Source organism: Podarcis vaucheri (assembly GCF_965113315.1).
Source record: "Podarcis vaucheri genome assembly, chromosome: 13".
Classification (NCBI taxonomy): domain Eukaryota; kingdom Metazoa; phylum Chordata; class Lepidosauria; order Squamata; family Lacertidae; genus Podarcis; species Podarcis vaucheri.
Genome location: NC_138751.1, coordinates 665,013 through 686,039, shown reverse-complemented (window position 1 = coordinate 686,039; position 21,027 = coordinate 665,013). Strand labels below are relative to the sequence as shown.

General features: G+C 48.3%; 3 protein-coding genes and 1 long non-coding RNA gene across 5 annotated transcripts in view; 1 reads left to right on the top strand and 3 right to left on the bottom strand.

Moving 5' to 3' along the window:
- Nucleotides 1-21,027, bottom strand: part of LOC309517947 (uncharacterized protein) — a 75,068-nt gene that overhangs the window by 1,946 nt on the left and 52,095 nt on the right. The window lies entirely within an intron of this gene.
- Nucleotides 1-21,027, top strand: part of LOC309518133 — a 39,446-nt gene that overhangs the window by 6,886 nt on the left and 11,533 nt on the right. The gene's annotated exons all lie outside the window — the stretch shown is intronic.
- LOC309517978 (uncharacterized protein) lies at nt 4,196-19,848 on the bottom strand (the record flags this gene model as incomplete). Of its 2 annotated transcripts, none has more annotated exons than XM_082197715.1 (6): nt 19,780-19,848; nt 18,337-18,819; nt 18,095-18,176; nt 17,767-17,849; nt 17,110-17,236; nt 4,196-5,235 (listed from the first exon to the last, which is right to left on the bottom strand). In XM_082197715.1, exons 2-6 carry the CDS (start codon nt 18,736-18,738, stop codon nt 4,196-4,198), a joined length of 1,734 nt encoding a protein of 577 aa, XP_082053841.1. In that variant the 5' UTR covers nt 18,739-18,819; nt 19,780-19,848. The 2 variants fall into 2 exon arrangements, with proteins under 2 accessions (XP_082053841.1, XP_082053842.1); XM_082197716.1 differs by lacking the exons at nt 17,110-17,236; nt 17,767-17,849 and adding exons at nt 5,892-6,018; nt 6,541-6,623.
- LOC309517393 (zinc finger and SCAN domain-containing protein 31-like) lies at nt 6,757-8,528 on the bottom strand (the record flags this gene model as incomplete). Its single annotated transcript, XM_082196630.1, has 3 exons — nt 8,484-8,528; nt 7,108-7,589; nt 6,757-6,927 (listed from the first exon to the last, which is right to left on the bottom strand). The coding sequence occupies exons 2-3, from the start codon at nt 7,519-7,521 to the stop codon at nt 6,757-6,759; spliced, it is 585 nt and encodes a 194-aa protein (XP_082052756.1). The 5' UTR covers nt 7,522-7,589; nt 8,484-8,528.

Sequence of the window (21,027 nt, the reverse complement as noted above, 5' to 3'; positions counted from 1 at the left end):
CAAGCTAGATAAAAATAAAACAGAGTGGATAAATAGGAAAAGAAAGTAAATTGGATAAACAGAAGATGATGAAGAAGAAAAAGAAAAGAAAAACACAAAGCCCTCTAACGAGGCTGTTTCTTCACTATTATTCTGGAGCAGAGGAATGGAGGAGCCATGGACTGAAACAGTAAGAAACATTCTGTGATGGCAGAGAGAGAGCTGGGAGAGTTCAAGCTGAAGTAAACTCGGGGGGGGGGGGAGCCACCAAGCAGCTGGTGACTCATCTGGGGGGAAAAGGAGAGTAATTGGAAGGACTTTTCTTCCTAAATTAAGGTGGGACATCATGCCCAACAGGAGATGGGATAGGGTACAAATTAATGAGCATATAATAAATAAAGAATTTTAGATTATTATCCTAATAAGGAACACTCATTGTACTGGACCAGAGGAACAATTTTCTTGATAGTGAGTGAGAATAAGAATTGGAGTTTCTGGATGCAAAGGAAAATGAACGAACTTGAAAACACCACCTAGCAGAACGAGGAATAGCTGGGTATCGTCTTGCAATACAGCTGGATAACCCTCCATTCAAGGTGAGCTGTGGGGTGTGAGAATCCCAGATGCTGTAGGTGGCGCTGTTCAGAACCATCGAAATCTGGGATGTTTCTCACATAGACAGATTAGTACAGAATTTCAAAAAAGATATTAAGATCCAACAGGGAGCCTTACCAAGAGCAGCCATGATCCCACAATTCTCCTTTATGACTTCCGTATGAAGAGCTCTCCGGTCAGGATCCAGCCACACCCACTCTTCACCTAGGAAAGGAACAACGACGTTTTCAAAGGACAGTGAACTCTTTAAAAGAAAGAAAGGTCCTCCTCTTAGCCAGTATAATGATTATATTACCACAAATTGTTTTGCTGTTTCCTGCCTGTTAAGTGCTGTGCCTTTTTTAATGGGATTGTTTTGTTTCCCATACATTCTAAGTATAGATGCTTATTTTAATGTCTTAATGGAATTATTTTATTTTGTGTTTTGTTCTGTGCATTGTTCTGTGTAGGTGGAGGACTCACCAGTGCCCCCAAAACAACTTCAAGGGGCAGTTTTGACAGAAGCCAAGAGGAAGAGGCGAGAGATTTCTGGGACTCCAGAGGAATCATGGCTGCCCCACCACTCCGCCTCTTCCCCCACAAGGCAGCCTTCCCCTACCCGAGCTGGTTCCACAGCCGCTGCTTCCCCTCCGCCACCAAGAAAAGATGGATGAGAAGGTCTTGCCAGCAACCTTATATCACCTGCATGAGACAAAGGTAAGTGGGAAGCCAGTCTAGTGTCCGGATTCAGGGAAGTAATAGCAGTGTTCTATACTGCTTGGTCAGACCACAGATGGAATACTTTAGCCACACATGGACAACAATTTAGGAAGGATGTTGACCAGCTGGAACATGTGCAGAGGAGGGTAGCCAAGATGATCAAGGGTCTGGAAGCCAAGCCGTATGAGGAATGGTTGAGATGGGGAAAGAGGAACCTGAGAGGAGGGGAATTGGCTCGTGGCTTCAAGAAGCTTCTGTCTAAGTCTCTGAGGGTAAGGGATGTTCAACAATGGAACAGCCTCCCTGCAAAGGCTGGTGGACTCTCCTTCCATGGAGATTTTAAAAGCGTCATGGATGCTTTAGTGGAGATTCTCGTAATGCAGGGAGGTGGACTAGATGACTGCCAGGGTCCCTTCCCACTCTACAATTCTGTGATTCTATGAAAGTCTCATTTGCTGAGTGCCCTCTGATTTGGGGGGGTGTTGGGCTGTCGTGGATGAGGTGGCGCTGTAGTCTAAACCATAGAGCTTCTTGAGCTTGCCGATTGTAAGGTCGCAGGTTCGAATCTGGGAGACAGGCTGAGCTCCCATTGCTCCGTCCCAGCTCCTGCCAACCTAGCAGGGTTGAAAGCAAGTAGATAAATAGGTACCACTGCAGCAGGAAGGGAAATGGCGTTTCCATGCACTCTGGCACTCATCACAGTGTCCTGTTGCACCAGAAGCGGTCTAGTCCTGCTGGCCACCTGACCCTGAATCCTGCCTGGTCAAACGCCAGCTCACTCAGGCTAAAATCAGCGATGAGAGCCACACCTCAAAGCTGAATTCGACTGGACCTAACCGTCCGGGGTCCTTTACCCACCTGTACCTCACCTTGTCTGGCTCCTTCCTGTGGAATTTTGTGGGTGCCCCAGGGAGTTGGCACAATAAGGAACACAGTTTCATACCTGCTGCAAACTCGCCACCCGCTCTGGTTTGCAGAAAAGAAGGGGTCAGGACCCTCTGCTCCCTCACTTGGGGGTCCCACGCTGCATGGATTTGGAAGACCCCCTCTGCCCCCTCCCCTTCGCCCCAATGCACCCTCTGGGGAAGGGAAGAGGCTCGCCAGATCCCAGAAGAGAGTGGGCAGATCCCTTCCTCTCGAGGGAGGTAGGCGCTGCGGAGGGAGGGGCTTGGGCTCGGGAGGACCAGCCGGCTTCCCCTTCTTTTCCTGTCCGCTCTAGGAAGGCAGCTCCGCTCCTCGGCTCCTCTTAACCCTTGGCCTGCCGTGCACCCCTTCTCTCCCTCTCCAAAGCAGGAGGATTTGGGGGGGCCCTCTTGGCTGATGAGCTGAGCTGCTCCCCCCCTGGGAAACAGCAGCAGGAGGGGCAGCTGGAAGGAGGAAACCCCATCGGGGGTTGGGGGACCCCCAGGGTCATCCCGTCGGTCTCCCCCACCCAGGAAATGGGGGGCAAGAACCGGGAGACCCTGGAGATGGGGGCGAAGAGGGTGGGGCTGGAAGACACCAGGGGCTCCAACTCCTCTCCCAGCCCAGAGGATGCTGCCTTCGGCCCTGCCCTCTCCTCTGAGGAGTTGCCCCAGCAGGGCAGGAGGGCCAAGCAGGCAGAGCTGGCACCAGACTCTGGGCCCTGCGCCTCTTAGGGGCCCCACGACAACGGATCAACAGAATATTGATTGGGCTTATTGCAATTGCTGGTTGGTAAAATCAGAAAGGGGTTCGGAGATCATTTGCGAGGGGACCCAGAGATTTCAACGGCCGGGGGCCTCCACAGGCCTTAATGGGGTCATGGTCCCCAGGCGACAGGGGGCCCCTCTGCATGCCCACCCCCAGCAGGGTGAATGCACCTGCTCCCCAGAAGACCCCCGGGTGCTGCTGCCTCCTCGGAAGTGGGACAGGAAGAAGTTGGTGCCTTCGGCCAGGACAGATCCTGGGGTCCCTCCAGCTGCTCCAGGTTCCCAGCCCTGACTGGCAGCCGTGACCCTCCAGGATTCAAGACGGGGCATGTTCCTTGAGATGCTTGCAGGGGAGATGGAGCCTGTTCCCTTCTGCATGCCCAGCAGGCGTCCCCAGGCCCTGAGCTATGGGGGCCCTTCCCAGAGGACTCAAGGGGCAGAGCTGTGAGCTGGGTCTTGCCTGGGTCTTTCACCAAACAGCCCCTTCATTCCAGAGTATTTTTATATTTTCCTTTATGATTTATGACCTTATTTTTTCATTTATTAAAATTCGTATACTGCCTTCATTGGAAGATATCAGGGCATTACGCAGCATTAACATTCAGAATAAAAACACCAATTACATAATAAAAACAAAAGTGAAACACACCAATATTTCCGTCTCCCACAAAGACGCTGAAAATGATAAAGTTTCATTAGCCAAAGGCCTGATGGTTATGTTGTACTTTCTTAAACACCCTTCCAAACTCTCAGCCAATCAACAGCCCCTCCCCCATATGACATTGCCTTAAACCTATTATAATACTGAACTTGACTTACTTTTATTACATAAATGACTTTGCTAGAGGAGTATACAACTTTAGACACAAACACCAGAATATGGCACCCAAATTTTAAGCAAACATGCAGAAACAATTTCTAAGAGTCTCATGGGAGAGCCAGTGTAGTACATTGCCAGAGTATTCGACTACACCCCGGGAGACCTGGGTTCAAATCCCTCCTTGGCCATGGAGCTCACTGGACGGCCTTGGGGAGCCTAACCTAACTCTCAGTTATTCTCATGACTGAAAAGGAGGTGAAGAACCATGTGACCCCACAAGAACAGAACAAGAAAGAAGATTCTGACTAATTATCAAGAAGATGCATTGCAGTTGGTTAAACTAGATGACCCTCAAGATTCCTCCCAAAACTACTATTCTATAATTCCAGGATTTCCCCCGCTGTGAGTTCTTTCATGGGAAGTGAGATTTCCTTCCAGCTCTTTCCACATTCCAAGCACTGATATGGTTTCTCCCTGTGTGAATTCTTTGATGGGAAGTGAGATTTTGCTTGAATGTGAATCTCTTTCTGCACTCTTGGCATTGAAATGGCTTCTCCCCAGTGTGAATTCTTTGATGGGAAGTAAGACTATTATTCCAAATGAAGCTCTTACCACATTCCAAGCACTGAAATGGTTTCTTCCCTGTATGAATTTTTTGATGGGAAGTGAGATTTTCCTTGAAGGTGAATCTCTTTCCACACTCTTGGCATTGAAATGGTTTCTCCCCAGTGTGAATTCTCTTATGTTGCCATAACTTTTTTGTTGAAGCAAAATATTTTGTGCATTCCAAGCACTGATATGGCTTCTCCCCTGTATGAATTCTTTGATGGGACGTAAGACTATTTTTCCGAGTGAAGCTCTTTCCACACTCCAAACACTGATAGGGCTTCTCCCCTGTATGAATACTTTGATGGGAAGTAAGACTATTCTTCCGACTGAAGCTCTTCCCACATTCCAAGCACTTACATGGTTTCTCCCCACTGTGAATTCTCTTATGTTGATCGAAGTCTATTCTTGTAGTAAAGCACTTCTCACATTTGAGGCACTGATATGGTTTCTCCCCTGTATGATTTCTCTGATGGGAAGTGAGATTGTCCTTCCTGGAGAAGCTCTTCCCACATTCCAAGCACTGATATGGTTTCTCCCCACTGTGAATCCTCTGATGTTGATGTAAGTATCTCCTTGTAGTAAAGAACTTTTCACATTGCAAACACTGATATGGTTTCTCCCCTGAATGAATTCTTTGATGGTGTTTGAGATGTGAGCTGTGACTGAAGCTCTTTCCACATTCCAAACACTGAAAGGGTTTCTTCCGAATAGGATTTCTTTGATGGGAAGTGGCATGGGAGCCCTGACTGAAGTTCTCTCCATGTTCCAAATCTGGATGTGGCTTCTCCACTGTGTGGATTTTGTCCTGTTGTCCCTTGTTCTTAATTTCTAATTCATCACCACCTGCAATGAAGAGAGGAACAGACCAAAGCCTAAGAAAGAAATCGAGTTCCCATTTTTTGAATAATGCTCATGAACATTTGTAATAAAGGAAGATCTGAAGGGTGTTAGATGGGAAGTCTTACTGCAGAGTTCACTGCGTGACTGACATTCACTGACATATTTATGGGAAATTCAGATTCAAAAAGCCTGTTCTTTTCAGGGGTGAAATTTCTTTGGCTCAATCATTGAACCAACTCCATTTGCAAGGTCAGAACTCTATTTGAATATGAATTGGATTCTCTGTCTACCAATTACCTAGCGTCCAGGGGAGAATTAAAGCGCTGTGTAATGACAGAATTCTAAATGGGTTTGGAAAATAGATCAAAAAGCTCTAAACTAACTATTGGTGATTTCAAAAGATTAAGCGACGTCCACTTCCTTAGACACTCAGAAAGCCTATCCACATCCTGATCCCTGTAGAAAAAGACAGAAGGCAAGGAACAATATTCACAGACAAAACAGTCCCCAGCCCTCCATGCCAGGTGAGCTGTGGGGGTGTGAGAATCCCTGGCACTCTCGGTGGCAACGTTGGGATCCATCCAAATATGGGAGGTTTGTCCCAGAGAAATATCTGTTGAATTCCAAAGCAGATATGATGACCCAAGAGGGAACTTTACCCAGAGAGATCATGGTCCTACAAGTCTCCTCCATGACTTCCTTATGCAGAGCTCTCTGGGCAGGATCCAGCAATGCCCACTCCTCAGCTGTGAAACAAACAGCTACATCTTCAAAAGAAACTGAGCTCTGAAAGAAAAAGATCCTTCTCTTAGGTAGCATAAAGATTATCTCCTGCATGTTGCTCTTTTGCTTCCTGCCTGGGTTGTTTTAATCGGATTGTTCTGCTGCACATTCTGATTATTGGTGCTTATTTTAATGCTTTAATGGAATTTTTTAATAGTGTATTTTAATGATAGGTATGACTCGGTGAAAATGGGTGGAACTCCACGTTGTTTTATTCAGATCAATATGTCTATGCAAGCATTCCAGTTTGCCAAATGGAAGTATCCCTCTCTCCTCTCCCTGTGTGTTGTTCTGGGATGGAAAGACTCCCCAGATGTCCCAAAGACAATTTATAATGAATAATACTAGCGACATTCAGAGTTAAGGTGAAGGGGTTACTCTTTATCCTCAGCACAAAAACCTTCATTAATGGCATTTTCAGCCTTTGTTAAGGGCAGCTTTGACAGAGAGCAAGAGGGGATTCATTTGTCCCCAGAAACGCCCTGGCTGCCCCAGCCCCTTTCCCCCCAGACTCCTTCCCCCTACCTGATCCGGTTCCTCAGCCGCTGCTTCCCCTCCACCAGGAGGAAGAGATGGGGGAGGAGGTCTTGCCGGCATCCTTCTTTCACCTGCAAGAGACAAAGGGAAGTGGGGAGACAGGAGTGCAGGATGCTTCTCTCAGGGGTGTGAAATTTGTTCCCATTTCATATTTTAGTTATGCTGAAATATATCTGATCTCCTTTGGCCTCTGGGCCCCAAGTGTCATCCCCAAAATATTGAATGAACCAGCAGATTAGTTTGAGAATCACCAAAATGTGACCACACAGAGGAAAAACTCCTTCCTCTCTCTGGTGTCCAACGAAATTCTCTCTGCCCCAAAATTCTCTCTGCCCCAAAGGAATCAGGAACCATTTCTGCAGACAGATCATTTTCCTGAAAAAGAAACAAGGATTCAAAACAAATAATGAGAACTATTAGAAAAGGAATGGCAGGGGCAACATCCCTAATGTCCAATATAGCGCCTTTGATACTTTCCAAAAAGGATGGGATTTAGGGATCTTCTCCCTCCTGTTTGGAGCCCCTTGGGAGCATCCAGAGGAAAGTCTCTCTCACCTGCTTCTCCGCCTGCTTCCTCTCCTCTGCCTGACTCAGGAGGAAACCTTCGGCCAGGGCCACCGCCTGGGAACTGGTCTCTGCTCCGCATTCCCTCACCCAGCTCTCCATCTCCGCTGGAAGGACAGCCAGGAACTGCTCCAAGATCACCAGGTCCAGCATCTCAGCTTTCGTGTGCCTTTCTGGCTTCAGCCACTGGTGGCAAAGGTGGTAGAGTCGGCTGCAAACCTCTCGGGGTCCTTCAGCCTCCTGGTAACGGAACCAGCTGAACTGCTGGCTCTGCACCTCTGAGCGGAGGGTGTCCTCCTCTCCCAGGATCTTCCGCCCAGAGCTTTCCCAGAATCCCCCACTGCTCCCAGTTTCCATAGCATGGCCTCTTCCTACTCCAGAGCCAGCTGAGTCTTCCTCATCCATCTTTAGGAGGGAACCCCCTTTTTCTTTGACCAAGTTCTGCTTGTCTCATTTAGAGGTGCTGGCAAATACTGCAAAGGAAATATATTGTTCTGTTATGAAACTGGCACACGGTCAGCAGAAGAAGGTCCCCTGAGCAAGTGTGGATGAGTCTTGCTAGGAACCAGGGCTGGACTGCACCACACGCCAGACTCTGAACTTTCTCTAAGAAAAAAAGGAAGAATGAAGAAGAAGAAACCCTCTTGCCCTCCTAGGGGGAAAGTGACCAGGCCAAAAGTGGAGACAAATGAAGCGGTTTCTGTGAAATGAATCAGCCTGATGGGCACAAGGAGCTTCTCCTCCTCCCTGCATTGGACTAGATGACCCTCGGGCTCCCTTCCAATTCTATGATTCCATGTTCCTATGATTCTCACAGGGGCCTGAATGGGAAGCCCCCCAGCCGGACTGGGGCGCAAGAGCCCCCCTCTCTCTCTCCCCCCTGCGCTCCTTCCAGCAACTGGGACTCAGCAGCATCTCTGGGGAGACAAGAGCTCAGCCCTCGAGGATGAAGCCCCCAGGAGCCTCTCCTCCTCCTCCTCCTCCCTGCCCTGGTCCCAGCCTGGCCTCCTGGGGCGGGGAGTTCCGCAGGCTTGACTCTGCCCCGCACCAAGAAACGCCTTCTCTTCTCTGCCCCCTCCCCTCTTCCAACACTCAGGCTTCCCCTTTTATTTCTTCGGGATGCTTTATGTCCTAATATTTCCGTCCCCCCACAACCTCTGCTAATAAATGGGACTGATTCCTCATTTTGAGGGGGGTTTATTTTCAGGCCCTTTTCTTCCTTCCCCAAAGACCTCGCCCTCCCCAAACAGCCAAGCGGTGCATCCTGTGCCCTCGCCCCCCTGGCTTTGCAGATGGGGGGCAGGAGCCTCTGCCCCTTGACTTGGGGGTCCCCCCTGCACCCTCTTCTCCCCAATGCAGAGACTCACCGGCTCCCCGGAGGCGCCCTGGATGCAGCACGTGCAGAAGAGAGAGACAAAGGCCCCGCCTCCTTTTGAGGCAGGGCGGAGAGGGAGGGGCTGGGGCTCGGGAGTTTTGTTTCTCCCCCCAACCCCCCCCAACGCCTTTATTTTCTCCCCTCTCTAGGAATCCCACTCAATCCCTTTTAACCCTTGGCAAGCCAGCTCCCTCCCTCTCCCTCTGGTGTTCCAGTGCCGGGGAGTTCCACAGGTGAACTCTGCTTTGCGTTTAATTTTACCTGTCCTGAATCTTCCAACATCCCGACTCCTTGGATGTCTTTGAGTTCCACTGTCACGAGATGCAACTCTCCCTCCACTTTCTCTAGGCCAGGCTTGGCTTTTGAAAATTAGCGGGGGGGGGGGGCTCAGTAATTAGCTAATTGGGAACCCCTGCTCTAAAGTCTAAAGAGCCCCAAAGGCTGGAACCTTTCTTCATAGCCAAGTCTGCCTTGATCATTTTGGCAGCACTTTTCTGACCCTTTTCCAACTCCCCAAACATCCTTCATGAGGAGAGGCGACTGCGCCCCCCCATGAGGTTACGCCATGGATTTGGGATGGGGGGGGCTGCAGGGCTCTGTCCGGGGCCTGTTGTTGCTCCATCTGTCGATAAACGACTCCTTGGATGGAGGAGTTGAGGGGATGCTCGTCCAGTTTGCAGATGACGCCAAACTGGGAGGGGCAGCTAATGGCACAGAATTACCATTACAGATTGGAGAACTGGGGGCAAGCTGACAAAATGAATTTCCACAGGGACAAAGGTCAGATTCTGCCCTTAGGCAGGAAGAACCAGATGCAGAACTATAGAAGGGGGGACATAGCAGTGCATGTGAAAAAGATCGAGGGGTCTTGGTGGACCCCAAGCGCCACCTGAGTTCACAGTGTGATGCAGCTGAGAAGAAGCGAATGCTACTCTAGGCAGCGTCCACAGAAGTCCAGTGTCCAGATCAAGGGACGTCATAGTCCCACCTTGGTCAAGCCACACCTGGAATACTGTGTCCAATTCTGGGCAAAACAATTTAAGAAGGATGTTGACCAGCTGGAAGGTGTGCAGAGGAGGGCAGCCAAGATGGTCAAGGGTCTGGAAACCAAGCCTGATGAGGAACGGTTGAAGGACCAGGGTATCTTTATCCTGGAAAAGAGGAGACTGAGAGGAGAGAGGAGAGCCATCTTCAGATATCGTAAGGGCTCTTCCATGAAAGATGGAGCAAGCTTGTTGTTTTCCTGCTCTGGAGGGGCGGACCAGAACCAAGGGATTCAAGTTACAAGTGCAGGAATACGTGAATATTTGAGGGGGGGGCATGCAAGTGGGAGGGGGCATGCAACCTGCAGCAAGAGATGGAGGATGGGGTGCTGCTGCTGAGCGAGAGGGCGCTCATTTATGCTCAGGAAGGACGCAGGAGACAAGAGGAAGAAGCTGCTGCTATGGGTTGCCAGCACTGACTGGCAGCCTTGACCCTCCAGGGGGCCAGACGGGGGGGGGTTAAGCCTGGACCCTTCCACATGCCAAGCAGGTGCCCTTCCAGTGATCTTTGTAGCCTTGTTCATATTATGGGGTGTTAAGGACAGCCGGGTTAGTTTCCATGAAGCGCTTTTAATGCAGCGTAAGAAACTCAGAGATATCAGCTGGGTGCCAAGGGGCACTTTCAGCCTAAGTTGGTCACCATAGCGGGGTCCCTTCCAACGCTTCCATTCTACGATTCTATTATCTCAGCTGCGTTGCTGGATTTTAGTTTGCTCTTACAACAGTTCACTTCTCCCAGTATGCAAGAAGGAGAAACACACACAGTGGAAATGGAAATTGTATTAACTATGGACCAAGGCAGAGCCCAGAAATCTCCATGTAGTCACAGTTGGACCTGTGCCAGCAGCAAAATGCGCCTGGCACCTGGCTAATTTCTAACACTATTTTTTTTAAGTAATGGACCCCCTGGGCGGTTAAGTCCAAAGGCGACTTTGGGGAGTGGCGCTCATCTCGCTTTCAGACCCGGGGAGCTGGCCTTTGTCCAGAGAATAGTCAGCTTAGCCTAGCAGTTACTTTGCAGATTCACCAATTGCTTAACAGAACTTTGATTTAAAAAAAGACAAAACGTAGCAAAGAATGAGGCATTTGGTGGAATGCAATCAATTTATTAGAAAATAAACAAGTTCGACTTCCGGGTTGGCGCGATCTGGAAATGGCGGATTCCCTCCGAGCTCCGGAGGGAATCGGCTCAGCGGTGGATGGGTCTTTGCCGTGCCGGCGACACGGGGACCCTTAAAAACCGCAGGCGCGGAAGCCTGCGGACTGAAGACTCGGCGGGTGCCTTAAGCGCCCCCCCTGATTCGCGAAGAGCCTTTTTAAAGGCTACGGAGGGGATACGGGGGACGGCGCGGCACTGAGAGTCGATCGCTACCGCCGCTGAGCGAAGCCGCGAGCCATAACTGGAGAGCGCTGACTTCCTTCCTTGAAATTTGGACTGAAAAAAAGAACCCGTGAGTAATCTGGAACTGAACTTTAAAAATTTTACCTTCTGAATTTGAGACGATCGGGGGGGTGCTAAAAGGAAGTCCCCACCCCCCCTTGCAGACGATCCAGAGCAACGATATAAGAGCTAAGCTGGAGTGCCTATCCTGTAAAGGGTGAGTTTCAAAAAGACAGTAACTTCCAAGATTTGGAAAGGCCAATTTGAGCAGGAGAGTGGAGTGTTGGAAGAGACTTTGTTTTGTTGTAAACAACCCTCCCTCCCGGGCCCGGGAGCGACCTGCTTTGGAGCCTGTATAGAGGAGCAGAATTTGACAGCTGTCAAAGCTGTCAAATGGACTGTTAACAGTGGAAAAATTGCTATTTAAGATCTCTCCGGATTAAAAGGAGTTACAATTGAATCAAAATTGTTGGAAACAAAGAAACAATAACAGGACAGAGGATTGTTGGAGAAAAGAACATTAAGTAACCAGATTCCCTCTAGGGGGAATTCTGTGGAATTACAATGGCTGTGGGTGGAAAGATACTGAGAGAAATCGAAAGGATGTTTTCACTGGTGGGAACCTTACAGGAGCAGACTACAGCTATGAGTAAACAACTGATGACCTTGAATTCTGAAACAAGTAGTTCTGCTGAATGTAATGAGGACTTGAGTGAGAAAGAACCCACAGCTGAATTCGAAATAATAAACAAAGAAGAGGAGAAGACAAAACAAGAAAGAGAACAAGTTAAGTGGGAAAATACTAACCAGAAGCCGACATCTGGAGAACATAAGCAAGGAGACTATTGGATTAAATCCATTTTAAGTCTACGAAAGATACAGAAGACGAAAGTGGAGGCCCCGGGAGTTTATGGAATTCAGGAACTTGAAATAAAGAAGTACAATTGGGGCCTCCACATAGACTTTGATTTTGATTATCATCAAGACTCAGGCCTTGTGGAAATTCTTCAGCAGTTGTTTCTAAATATGGGAAGAGACTATGGACTGATTGGATTGATTGTGAAGGAACTCTTTCGAGACTCGATGACCGACAAAAAGGACTACCAACAAAACCGGCGGAGAGGGACTGAAAGAGATTTGAGAGCCTCGGACGTGCGGAACCCAGGCTAAAAACTGTTATTTTGGGCATGTCTTGGGAAAGGACGCAAACTGGGGATGGGAGGGAGGGAAGTATTTAAATTCAAACAACACTCAAGACCAGGGGGTTTAGTTAATAAGAAAATTATTCAAGAAAAAATGAGAAATCGAGGGAAGAGAATTGGGGTCCAACTTAGGGAAAACTTATTTTTGTTTTTCTTTATAAAAGGATTAATATTAAGATGGAAAAGGAAATGCCAACTTGCTGACATAAATTTGGGAATAGGGAGGCAAGGGTGGGGGTGGGGGGAAGTCAAGGACTAGGGCTAGAAAATAAGATGTTAGGAAATTGTACATGTTTGTCGTCTTTTATGTTTGTTTTGGTGTTCTGTGTTTTGTTTTTGTCTATATAAAATGTGAAAACCCAATAAAAATATTTTTTTTAAAAAAAGAAAATAAACAAGTTCAGGCTAAGTTTGTGCACATATCATTTCAAGTGTTCCTGTTCCTTTTTCCATTCCTTTATTACTACTGCAACAATGGGCATTCTTAGGCTGCTCCTCTTCTCCTGATCCAACCAACCCTGGCTGACAATTCCCTCTCGCTCTCCACCTCCAGGGTCTCTCCTGAAGAGGCAGAGACCACCTTGGCTGCTTTGAGTCCCGGAAGACCTGCTCCCTGCCTTGCAGGGCTTTTCCCATCTGACCACAGGGATGGGCAGCTGGGGTTGTTTGGATCTGTTTTAAGTTGTTGCTGTGATTTGTGTGGAAATTGCTGGGTTTGGTTGTGTATTTTTTGATGTTTCATTTCTTGTATACAACCACTTTCTTATATATGATCTATTATATGATCTATTAAACCGAAAATCTCAGGACGGTTTCCAGCATTAAAATACAAAATAAAACACAGAATAAAGAATAGAAACCAGAAAAAATGAAGCAAACCAATAATTCACTCCCATAATTGCATTTAAAAGGACATTGAATATTAAATCAGTGTAAGGCCATCCTTTCGAATTCCCCGCCAATCACCTCTCACCCCCAGCATTCCAAACTGCCCCCCTCCCTAGCGTCCCTTCCAACACCACAGTCTTATAATTCTATTATATTCCCCGCTGCAAGTTATTTGATGGGAAGTGAAACTTTCAATCAAGATGAAGATATTCCCACATTTCAAGCACTATTAGGGTTTATTTCCTCTATGAATTCTTTGATGGTAAGACAAATATATCTTCCAACTGAAGCTCTGTCCACATTCCAAACACTGATATGGTTTCTCCCCTGTATGAATTCTTTGATGGGAAGTGAGATCAATATTCCGATCGAAGCTCTTTCCACATTCCAAACATTGATAGGGTTTCTGCTTTGTATGGATTTTTTTATGGGAAGTGAGATAGGCCTTTGAACTGAAGCTCTTTCCACATTCCAAGCACTGAAACGGTTTCTCCCCTGTGTGAATTATTTGATGGGTAGTAAGATGGGACCTCTGGCTGAAGCGCTTTCCACATTCCAAGCACTGATATGGTTTCTCTCTTGTATGAATTCTCTCATGGATAGTGAGATAGGACCTCTGATTGAAGCTCTTCCCACAGTGCAAGCACTGGTAGGGTTTCTCCCTTGTATGAATTCTTTGATGGGAAGTGGCATTGGCCTTTGTACTGAAGCTCTTCCCACATTCCAAGCACTGATAAGGTTTCTCTCCTTTATGAAATCTTTGATGGACCGTGAGATAAGAGCTGCAACTGAAGCTCTTCCCACATTCCAAGCACTGATGCTTTTTCTTCCCAGTGGGAATTCTTGGGTGGGATAAGGAATGAGAGCTCTCTCCATACTCCACATATTGATAGGGGTTCTCCATTGTGTGGATTTTGTCATGGACTCGCTGGTTCTTAATTTCTAATTTATCACCACCTGCAACAAAGAGAGATATGGATTTTCAACATCTACAAGCAGCCACTGGGAGAGATCACCAGGGGGTTTGGGCTGGGTGTTCATCAGTATGCAGATGATACCCAGCTCTACCTCTCTTTCAAATCAGAACCAGTGAAGGTGGTGAAGGTCCTGTATGAGTGTCTGGAGGCGGTTGGAGGTTGGATGGCGGCTAACTGATTGAGGTTGAATCCTAACAAGTCAGAAGTACTGTTTTGGGGGGACAGGGAGGGTGTGGAGGACTCTCTGGTCCTGAATGGGCTAACTGTGCCCCTGAAGGACCAGGTGCACAGCCTGGGAGTCATTTTGGACTCTCAGCTTTCCATGGAGGTGCAGGTCAGTTCTGTTTCCAGGGCAGCTGTTTATCAGCTCCATCTGGTATGCAGGCTGAGACCCTACCTGCCCGCTGATATTCTCACCAAAGCGGTTCATGCTCTAGTTATCTCTCGCTTAGACTACTGTCATGCGCTCTATGTGGGGCTACCATTGAAGGTGTTCCAGAAAGACAAACAGGTCAAATCTCTGATGATACATTCAGCAATGGATATACTTCCGGGTTGGCGCGATCAGCTAATGGCGGATTCCCTCCGAGCTCCGGAGGGAATCGGCTCAGTGGAAGAGGGGTCCTGCCGTGGCGGCGACGCGGGGACCTTCAGAAACCACAGGCGCGGATGCCTGTGGACCTGGTGACTCGGCGGGCACCATTTGCGCCCCCTCCGACTTGCAAAGAAGCCTTTTTAAAGGCTTCGGAGTGGGTGGCGGAGAGCGGCGTGGTGCTGTGAGTAGACCGCTTCTTCCACGGAGTGAAGCCGCAAGCCATGGCTGGAGAGCGCTGACTTCTTTCCTTGATCTTTTGGACTACAAAAAGTAACAACCCGTGAGTAATACGGAAATTGGAATTAAAAATCTTTTTTAATTGAATTCGGAACGACAGGGGGAGGTGCCAAAAGAAAGTCCGTCTCCCCCCCTTTGCAGACAATTCAAAGCAAGAATTAGATAACTAAGGTTGAGAGACTGTTTTCCTCTCTTCGAGATAAAAATCTTTAATTTCACGACTTGGATATACAATTTATTACTGGAGGATTAGAACTGAAAGACAGAGTTGAAGTGTAACCGCCCCCCGGAACCGGGAGCGATCCGCGAGACAGCCTGCAGAAGATACCTATAGAGTTTGACAGCTGTCAAATGAGCTGTCAAAGTCAGGAAATTCTATTTGTTGCTACTTTGGCTGGTTATTTTTGCTACATTGGACTGTGAGCTTTTGCAAAAGGAGAGAAAATAAGAACAAAATAACCTGATTGTTGGAGGAAGAATACTTAGTAACCAGAATCCCTCTAGAGGGGGTTCTGAGATATTACAATGGCTACAGATGGAAAATTACAGGCAGAACTGGATAGGGTGTTTGATTTCCTGGGAAAGCTGCAAGAGCAGAGTGATGTTATGGCGGTAAATCTCATAACCTTGAATCTTAAAGTAAACAATTCTGTTGAAAAGGATTTGACGCAAGAAAAATCTGCAGCTGGAAAGGAAAATACATGTGCTGTTTTGGAAGAAGGCGAAGGAGGAGCTGAAACGCTACAAGTGGAAAAGAACAACCAGAGGCCTGTTCAATTGGAATGTAAGGAAAGCAAGGTTTGGATGAAGAAAATCTGGTTTGAAATGGAGAATGAGGACTGGGGATTTTTCCCTATAGGGAGTCCGGAAGATCTATGGATTACAAATTTGATTAAGGTGAAAACTGGAATGTTTGGGACATTTGGGACACTTGGACTTAGAAAGAGTAAGAAGCGGGACCTGGACTCTTTTTTCGAATATGGTGGGCTGGTTGGAAAAAATATAGACCCTAGTGGGTCAAAGATGCTCCGAGACCTGATGTTCAACACAAAGGACTGTCAACAAAACCGGCTGAAAGGGACTGAGAGAGATTTAAGAACCTTGGACGTGGTAGATCCAGGCTGAGAGCTGATAGACTAATGGACAATTTTGGGGGATCGAAACTGGGGGAGGGGGGGAAAGCTGTGGAATCCAAAGGGGTATAATTATATGTTTTACTTGATAGGTTGTCTTGTAATTATTTTAATAATTGGGAACTTCGTGAAAGGGAATTTGGGTCGACCTTAGAAAAAGGGTGAATTCTAAAAGGAGGTTTAGAAGTTTAAAATTAGCCAATTAAGATGAATTAAGTAAAATATTAATAAGGGATAATTGGGGTACAAAGAACTTGCTGAGCTAAATTTTGAAATTGGGATGCAAGAAGGGGAGGTGGGGGAAGTCCGGGACAGTGGTTAAGAAAATAAGGTTTTAAAAATTATATGTGTTATTTGTATGTCTATGTTTTTTGTGTTTTAAAAAAATTGAGAAAATCCTAATAAAAATTTTATTTTTAAAAAAAAGATATATGATATAACATTGAAATGGCAGCTTGGGAAAGATTGTGGAATGGAAAATTGAAATTTACAGCATGTTATGAGTTAAAAGAACACTATAGGAAAATGATGTATAGATGGCATTTGACTCCTAGTAACTTAGCTAAAATGTACAAGACCAAATCAAATGCCTGCTGGGAATGTCAGGTGAAGGAAGGTACATTTTTCACATGTTGTGTTTGTGTAAGACAGTAAAAGTCTTCAGGGAAATGATTTATAACGAGTTGAAAAAAAATGCTGAAAATAATCTTTGTTTAAAAACCAGAAGCTTCCCTTTCAGGTATAATGGGGGGAAAGGTAGCCAAAGATGAGGGGGAAAACCTGTATCTGTATGCTACCACAGCTGCCTGAATGGTATACACCCAAAGACGGAAAGAAAAAGCAGTACCAACAAAAGACGACTGCAAGTAAAAAAGGCTCCCTTTACCTTTTATAAGAATGAAGCCTCATTTCAAAAGGTTTGGGAAGTTCAGACCAGCCTGATCTCTGTTTAGGGTAAAGTGACGCCTGACAATTAAGATCTCTGTTTAGAAAGGCATAATTGGAGGAAGGACATTCCCAGCCCAAACAGTCCTCCATTCAAGGTGACTTGTGGAGGTGTTGGAAGCCCAGCTGCTGAAGGCAGCGCTATTGAGCTCCATCACAATAGAGAGACATGTATGGAATTTCAGAACAGATCTCAAGATCCAACTAGGAGCCTTACTGAGAGAGGCCAGGATCCCACGATTCTCCTCTGTAACCTCCTTATGCAGAGCTCTCTGGGCAGGATCCAGCAACGCCCACTCCTCCTCCGTGAAACAAACAGTGACGTCTTCAAAAGAAACTGAGCTCTGAAAGAAAAATATCCTTCTCTTAGGCAGCATAAAGATTATTTCCTGCACGTTGCTCTTTTGCTTCCTGCCTGGATTGTTTTAATTGCATTGGTCTGCTGCGCATTTTGATTATTGATGCTTATTTTAATGCTTTAATGGAGTTCTTTCATAGTGTATTTTAATGATGGGTAGGAATCTTAGTGAAAATGGGTGGAACTCCACCTTGTTTTATTCAGATCAATATGTCTATGCAAGCATTCCAGTTTGCCAAATGGAAGAATCCCTCTCTCCTCTCCCTGTGTGTTGTTCTGGGATGGAAAGACTCCCCAGATGTCCCAAAGACAATTTATCATGAATAATACTAGTGACATTCAGGGTTAAGGTGAAGGGGTTACTCTTTATCCTCAGCACACAAACCTTCATTAATGGCATTTTCAGCCTTTGTTAAGGGCAGCTTTGACAGAGAGCAAGAGGGGATTCATTTGACCCCAGAAACGCCCTGTCTCCCCCCCCCCAGCCTCTTTCCCCCCAAGGCTCCTTCCCCCTACCTGATCCGGTTCCTCAGCCGCTGCTTCCCCTCCACCAGGAGGAAGAGATGGAGGAGGAGGTCTTGCCAGCATCCTTCTTTCACCTGCGAGAGACAAAGGGAAGTGGGGAGACAGGAGTGCAGGATGCTTCTCTCAGAGGTGGAGCAGTGCATCTCTAACTGCAGATTAAGAAATACTCCCCTATACCTATTTCAGATTTAATTGTGCAAAATCATATATCAGGCTCCTCTGGGCCTCAAGTGTCTTCCCCAAAAAGATCAAAAGAACCACTAGATTATTTCAACACCAACAGAATGGGACCAAACAGAAAATACTCCTTCCTTCTTACCCAGTGGCTTATCTCTGGTGTCCAACAGAGACTTCTCTACTTCAGAGGAATCAGGACACAATTCAGCAAACGGATCCTTTCCCTGAAGCAGCAACAAAGATTCAAAACAGAGACGGGGAAAATAATAAGAATAGGAATGACAGAGATAAAAAATTTAGCAGCTTCTGGTAGCCTTCCGAAAAAGGATGAGATTTAGGGTCCTGCTCCCTCCTTGGGAGCACCCAGAGGAAAGTCTCTCTCACCTGCTTCCTCTCCTCCGCCTGACTCAGGAGGAAACCTTCGGCCAGGGCCACTGCCTGGGAACTGGTCTCTGCTCCGCATTCCCTCACCCAGCTCTCCATCTCTGCTGGAAGGACAGCCAGGAACTGCTCCAAGATCACCAGGTCCAGCATCTCAGCTTTCGTGTGCCTTTCTGGCTTCAGCCACTGGTGGCAAAGGTGGTAGAGTTGGCTGCAAACCTCACGGGGTCCTTCAGCCTCCTGGTAACGGAACCAGCTGAACTGTTGGCTCTGCACCTCTGAGCGGAGGGTGTCCTCCTCTCCCAGGATCTTCTGCCCAGAGCCTTCCCAGAATCCTACACTGCTCCCATTGACAATGCCATGGCCTCTTCCTGCTTCAGGGCCAGCTGAGTCTTGCTCTTCCATGTGTGTTCTAAGGAAGCCTCCAAGAGACAGGAAGGATCCGCTTGGCCCTCTGCCAAGTTCTGTTCGTCCAGATTAGAGGCGCTAGAAAATCCAACAAAGAAAAACCATTGTTCTGATATAAAATCACAACACAGAGAAGAGGAGAAAAATGTTCTCTGAGCAAGCGAGGATGAGTCTCGCTAGGAACCAAGGCTGGGCTTTGCTAAAGAAGAGAAAGGAGAAGGAAAGTGACCGTCCCAGATGTGCAGGAAAGTGAAGGCATTTCTGTGAAATGAATCAGCCTGGTTGATCCTGCCTTTCCGCGTTTGCAGTCAAGGAATAAAGTCAGAACAGTGAGTGACAAGTGAGTCATTCATACCAAGTGTAACGTGGAAACCAGGCTATAGCGAGGAGTTCCCACCTCCTCAAGACAAACTACGGAGATGGGGTCCTTTTTCCCTTGTTCTGAGGGCCAGATCCTCATCTGGGAAACGCCCTGAGGGCCAAGTGGGTGAGGCCAAAGGACAGAACTCAAAAGCAGGTAAAGTAGGACTTACCTTCTTTCTGTGATTGCAACTGTTTTCAAGGTTGTGTTTTAATCCGGGGATTTGCCCTGGGAATTCAGGAGGGTGGCTGTGTAATTACGAATGTGACACAGCCGACCCCCCACATCTGCGTGGGGCACTTCTGGATCCCACCCCCTTGAGTGTCCGCTTCAACATCCCACTCGTGTGCCAGCCTCAGTCCCTTTGTGGCCAGGGGACTCCATGCTCTGCTTCTGCCATGCCCTCCATGCGGAGCTGCGCTGGAAGATGACTCGGAAAGCGATGGAAAGCAGGGAGCAAGTGACTGGCTGGCTTCCCTCATGGCATTTCTATCCACCTTTCCCTCCCTGGGCTCCCAAAGGCAGCAGCCATGGGTCTGGCCAGCATTTGAGGGGAGATTCCTGCCTTGCTCCTGCTTGGCCTTTCTCGTGGATCCCTCCCCCCCCGGACCCTCTGCTCCCTGATTTGGGGGGGGTCCCCCTTCCCCCCCCCCAAGCGAGAAGAGAGGGAGACTCACTGGACGCAGGAGGCGCCTCCGAGGAGAGAACAGCTGCCTCCTCTGACAGGAAGGGGCTGGGGGGCGGGGCTTGGGCTCCTGCATTTCCGGTCCTCTCTAGGAATCCAGCTCAGTGCCTCTTCACCCGGCTGAGAGAACCAGAGGACCAGATCTCGCGGGAACAAATCTCACGGCAGCATTTTAGGAGCCCTTTCGTCCTTTCTCTCCTCTCCTCTTCCTTCTGGCCCAGCAGTGAGGGCTCAGCCCCCCTCAGAGCAGCCCCACTTGCAAGGCAGATCCGGAAAGGGGGCAAGACTAAGGGGGGAGAGGGGGGGGGAGAGGGAGAGATGGACAGCCGAGTCTGGAGCTGCAGTCCCTCAGAGACGCCACCAGGGGGCTGGAACCTCTCTCTCTGATTGGCTCCCCAGAGAGGCGGGGGCGGGGCCAGCCCTTTGGGCGGGAAGATGAGAGGCGCCTTTTCGGAGGGAGTTTTGAGGCGGGAGCTGAGGCGGGAGGGAGGAAGAATAATAATAATAATAATAATAATAATAATAAGATGATGATGATGATGATGACTGAGAGGCTGAGTCTGAGGGAGCAGTGGAGAAGCGGCTCTGGTCTGGGTGGAAGATCCTCCCTGAGGAGAATCTCGGGGGCCAGAAGAAGGAGAGGGGAAGAGGGGCTGAGTCTGAGGGAGAAGGGGCTCTGTCCTGAGGAGAATCTTGGGGGCCAGAAGAAGGAGAGGGGAAGAGGGGCTGAGTCTGAGGGAGAAGGGGCTCTGGCCTGAGGAGAATCTCGGGGGCCAGAAGAAGGAGAGGGGAAGAGGGGCTGAGTCTGAGGGAGAAGGGGCTCTGGCCTGAGGAGAATCTCGGGGGCCAGAAGAAGGAGAGGGGAAGAGGGGCTGAGTCTGAGGGAGAAGTGGCTCTGGCCTGAGGAGAATCTCAGGGGCCAGAAGAAGGAGAGGGGAAGAGGGGCTGAGCCTGAGGGAGAAGTGGCTCTGGCCTGAGGAGAATCTCAGGGGCCAGAAGAAGGAGAGGGGAAGAGGGGCTGAGCCTGAGGGAGAAGTGGCTCTGGCCTGAGGAGAATCTCAGGGGCCAGAAGAAGGAGAGGGGAAGAGGGGCTGAGTCTGAGGGAGAAGTGGCTCTGGCCTGAGGAGAATCTCGGGGGCCAGAAGAAGGAGAGGGGAAGAGGGGCTGAGTCTGAGGGAGAAGTGGCTCTGGCCTGAGGAGAATCTCGGGGGCCAGAAGAAGGAGAGGGGAAGAGGGGCTG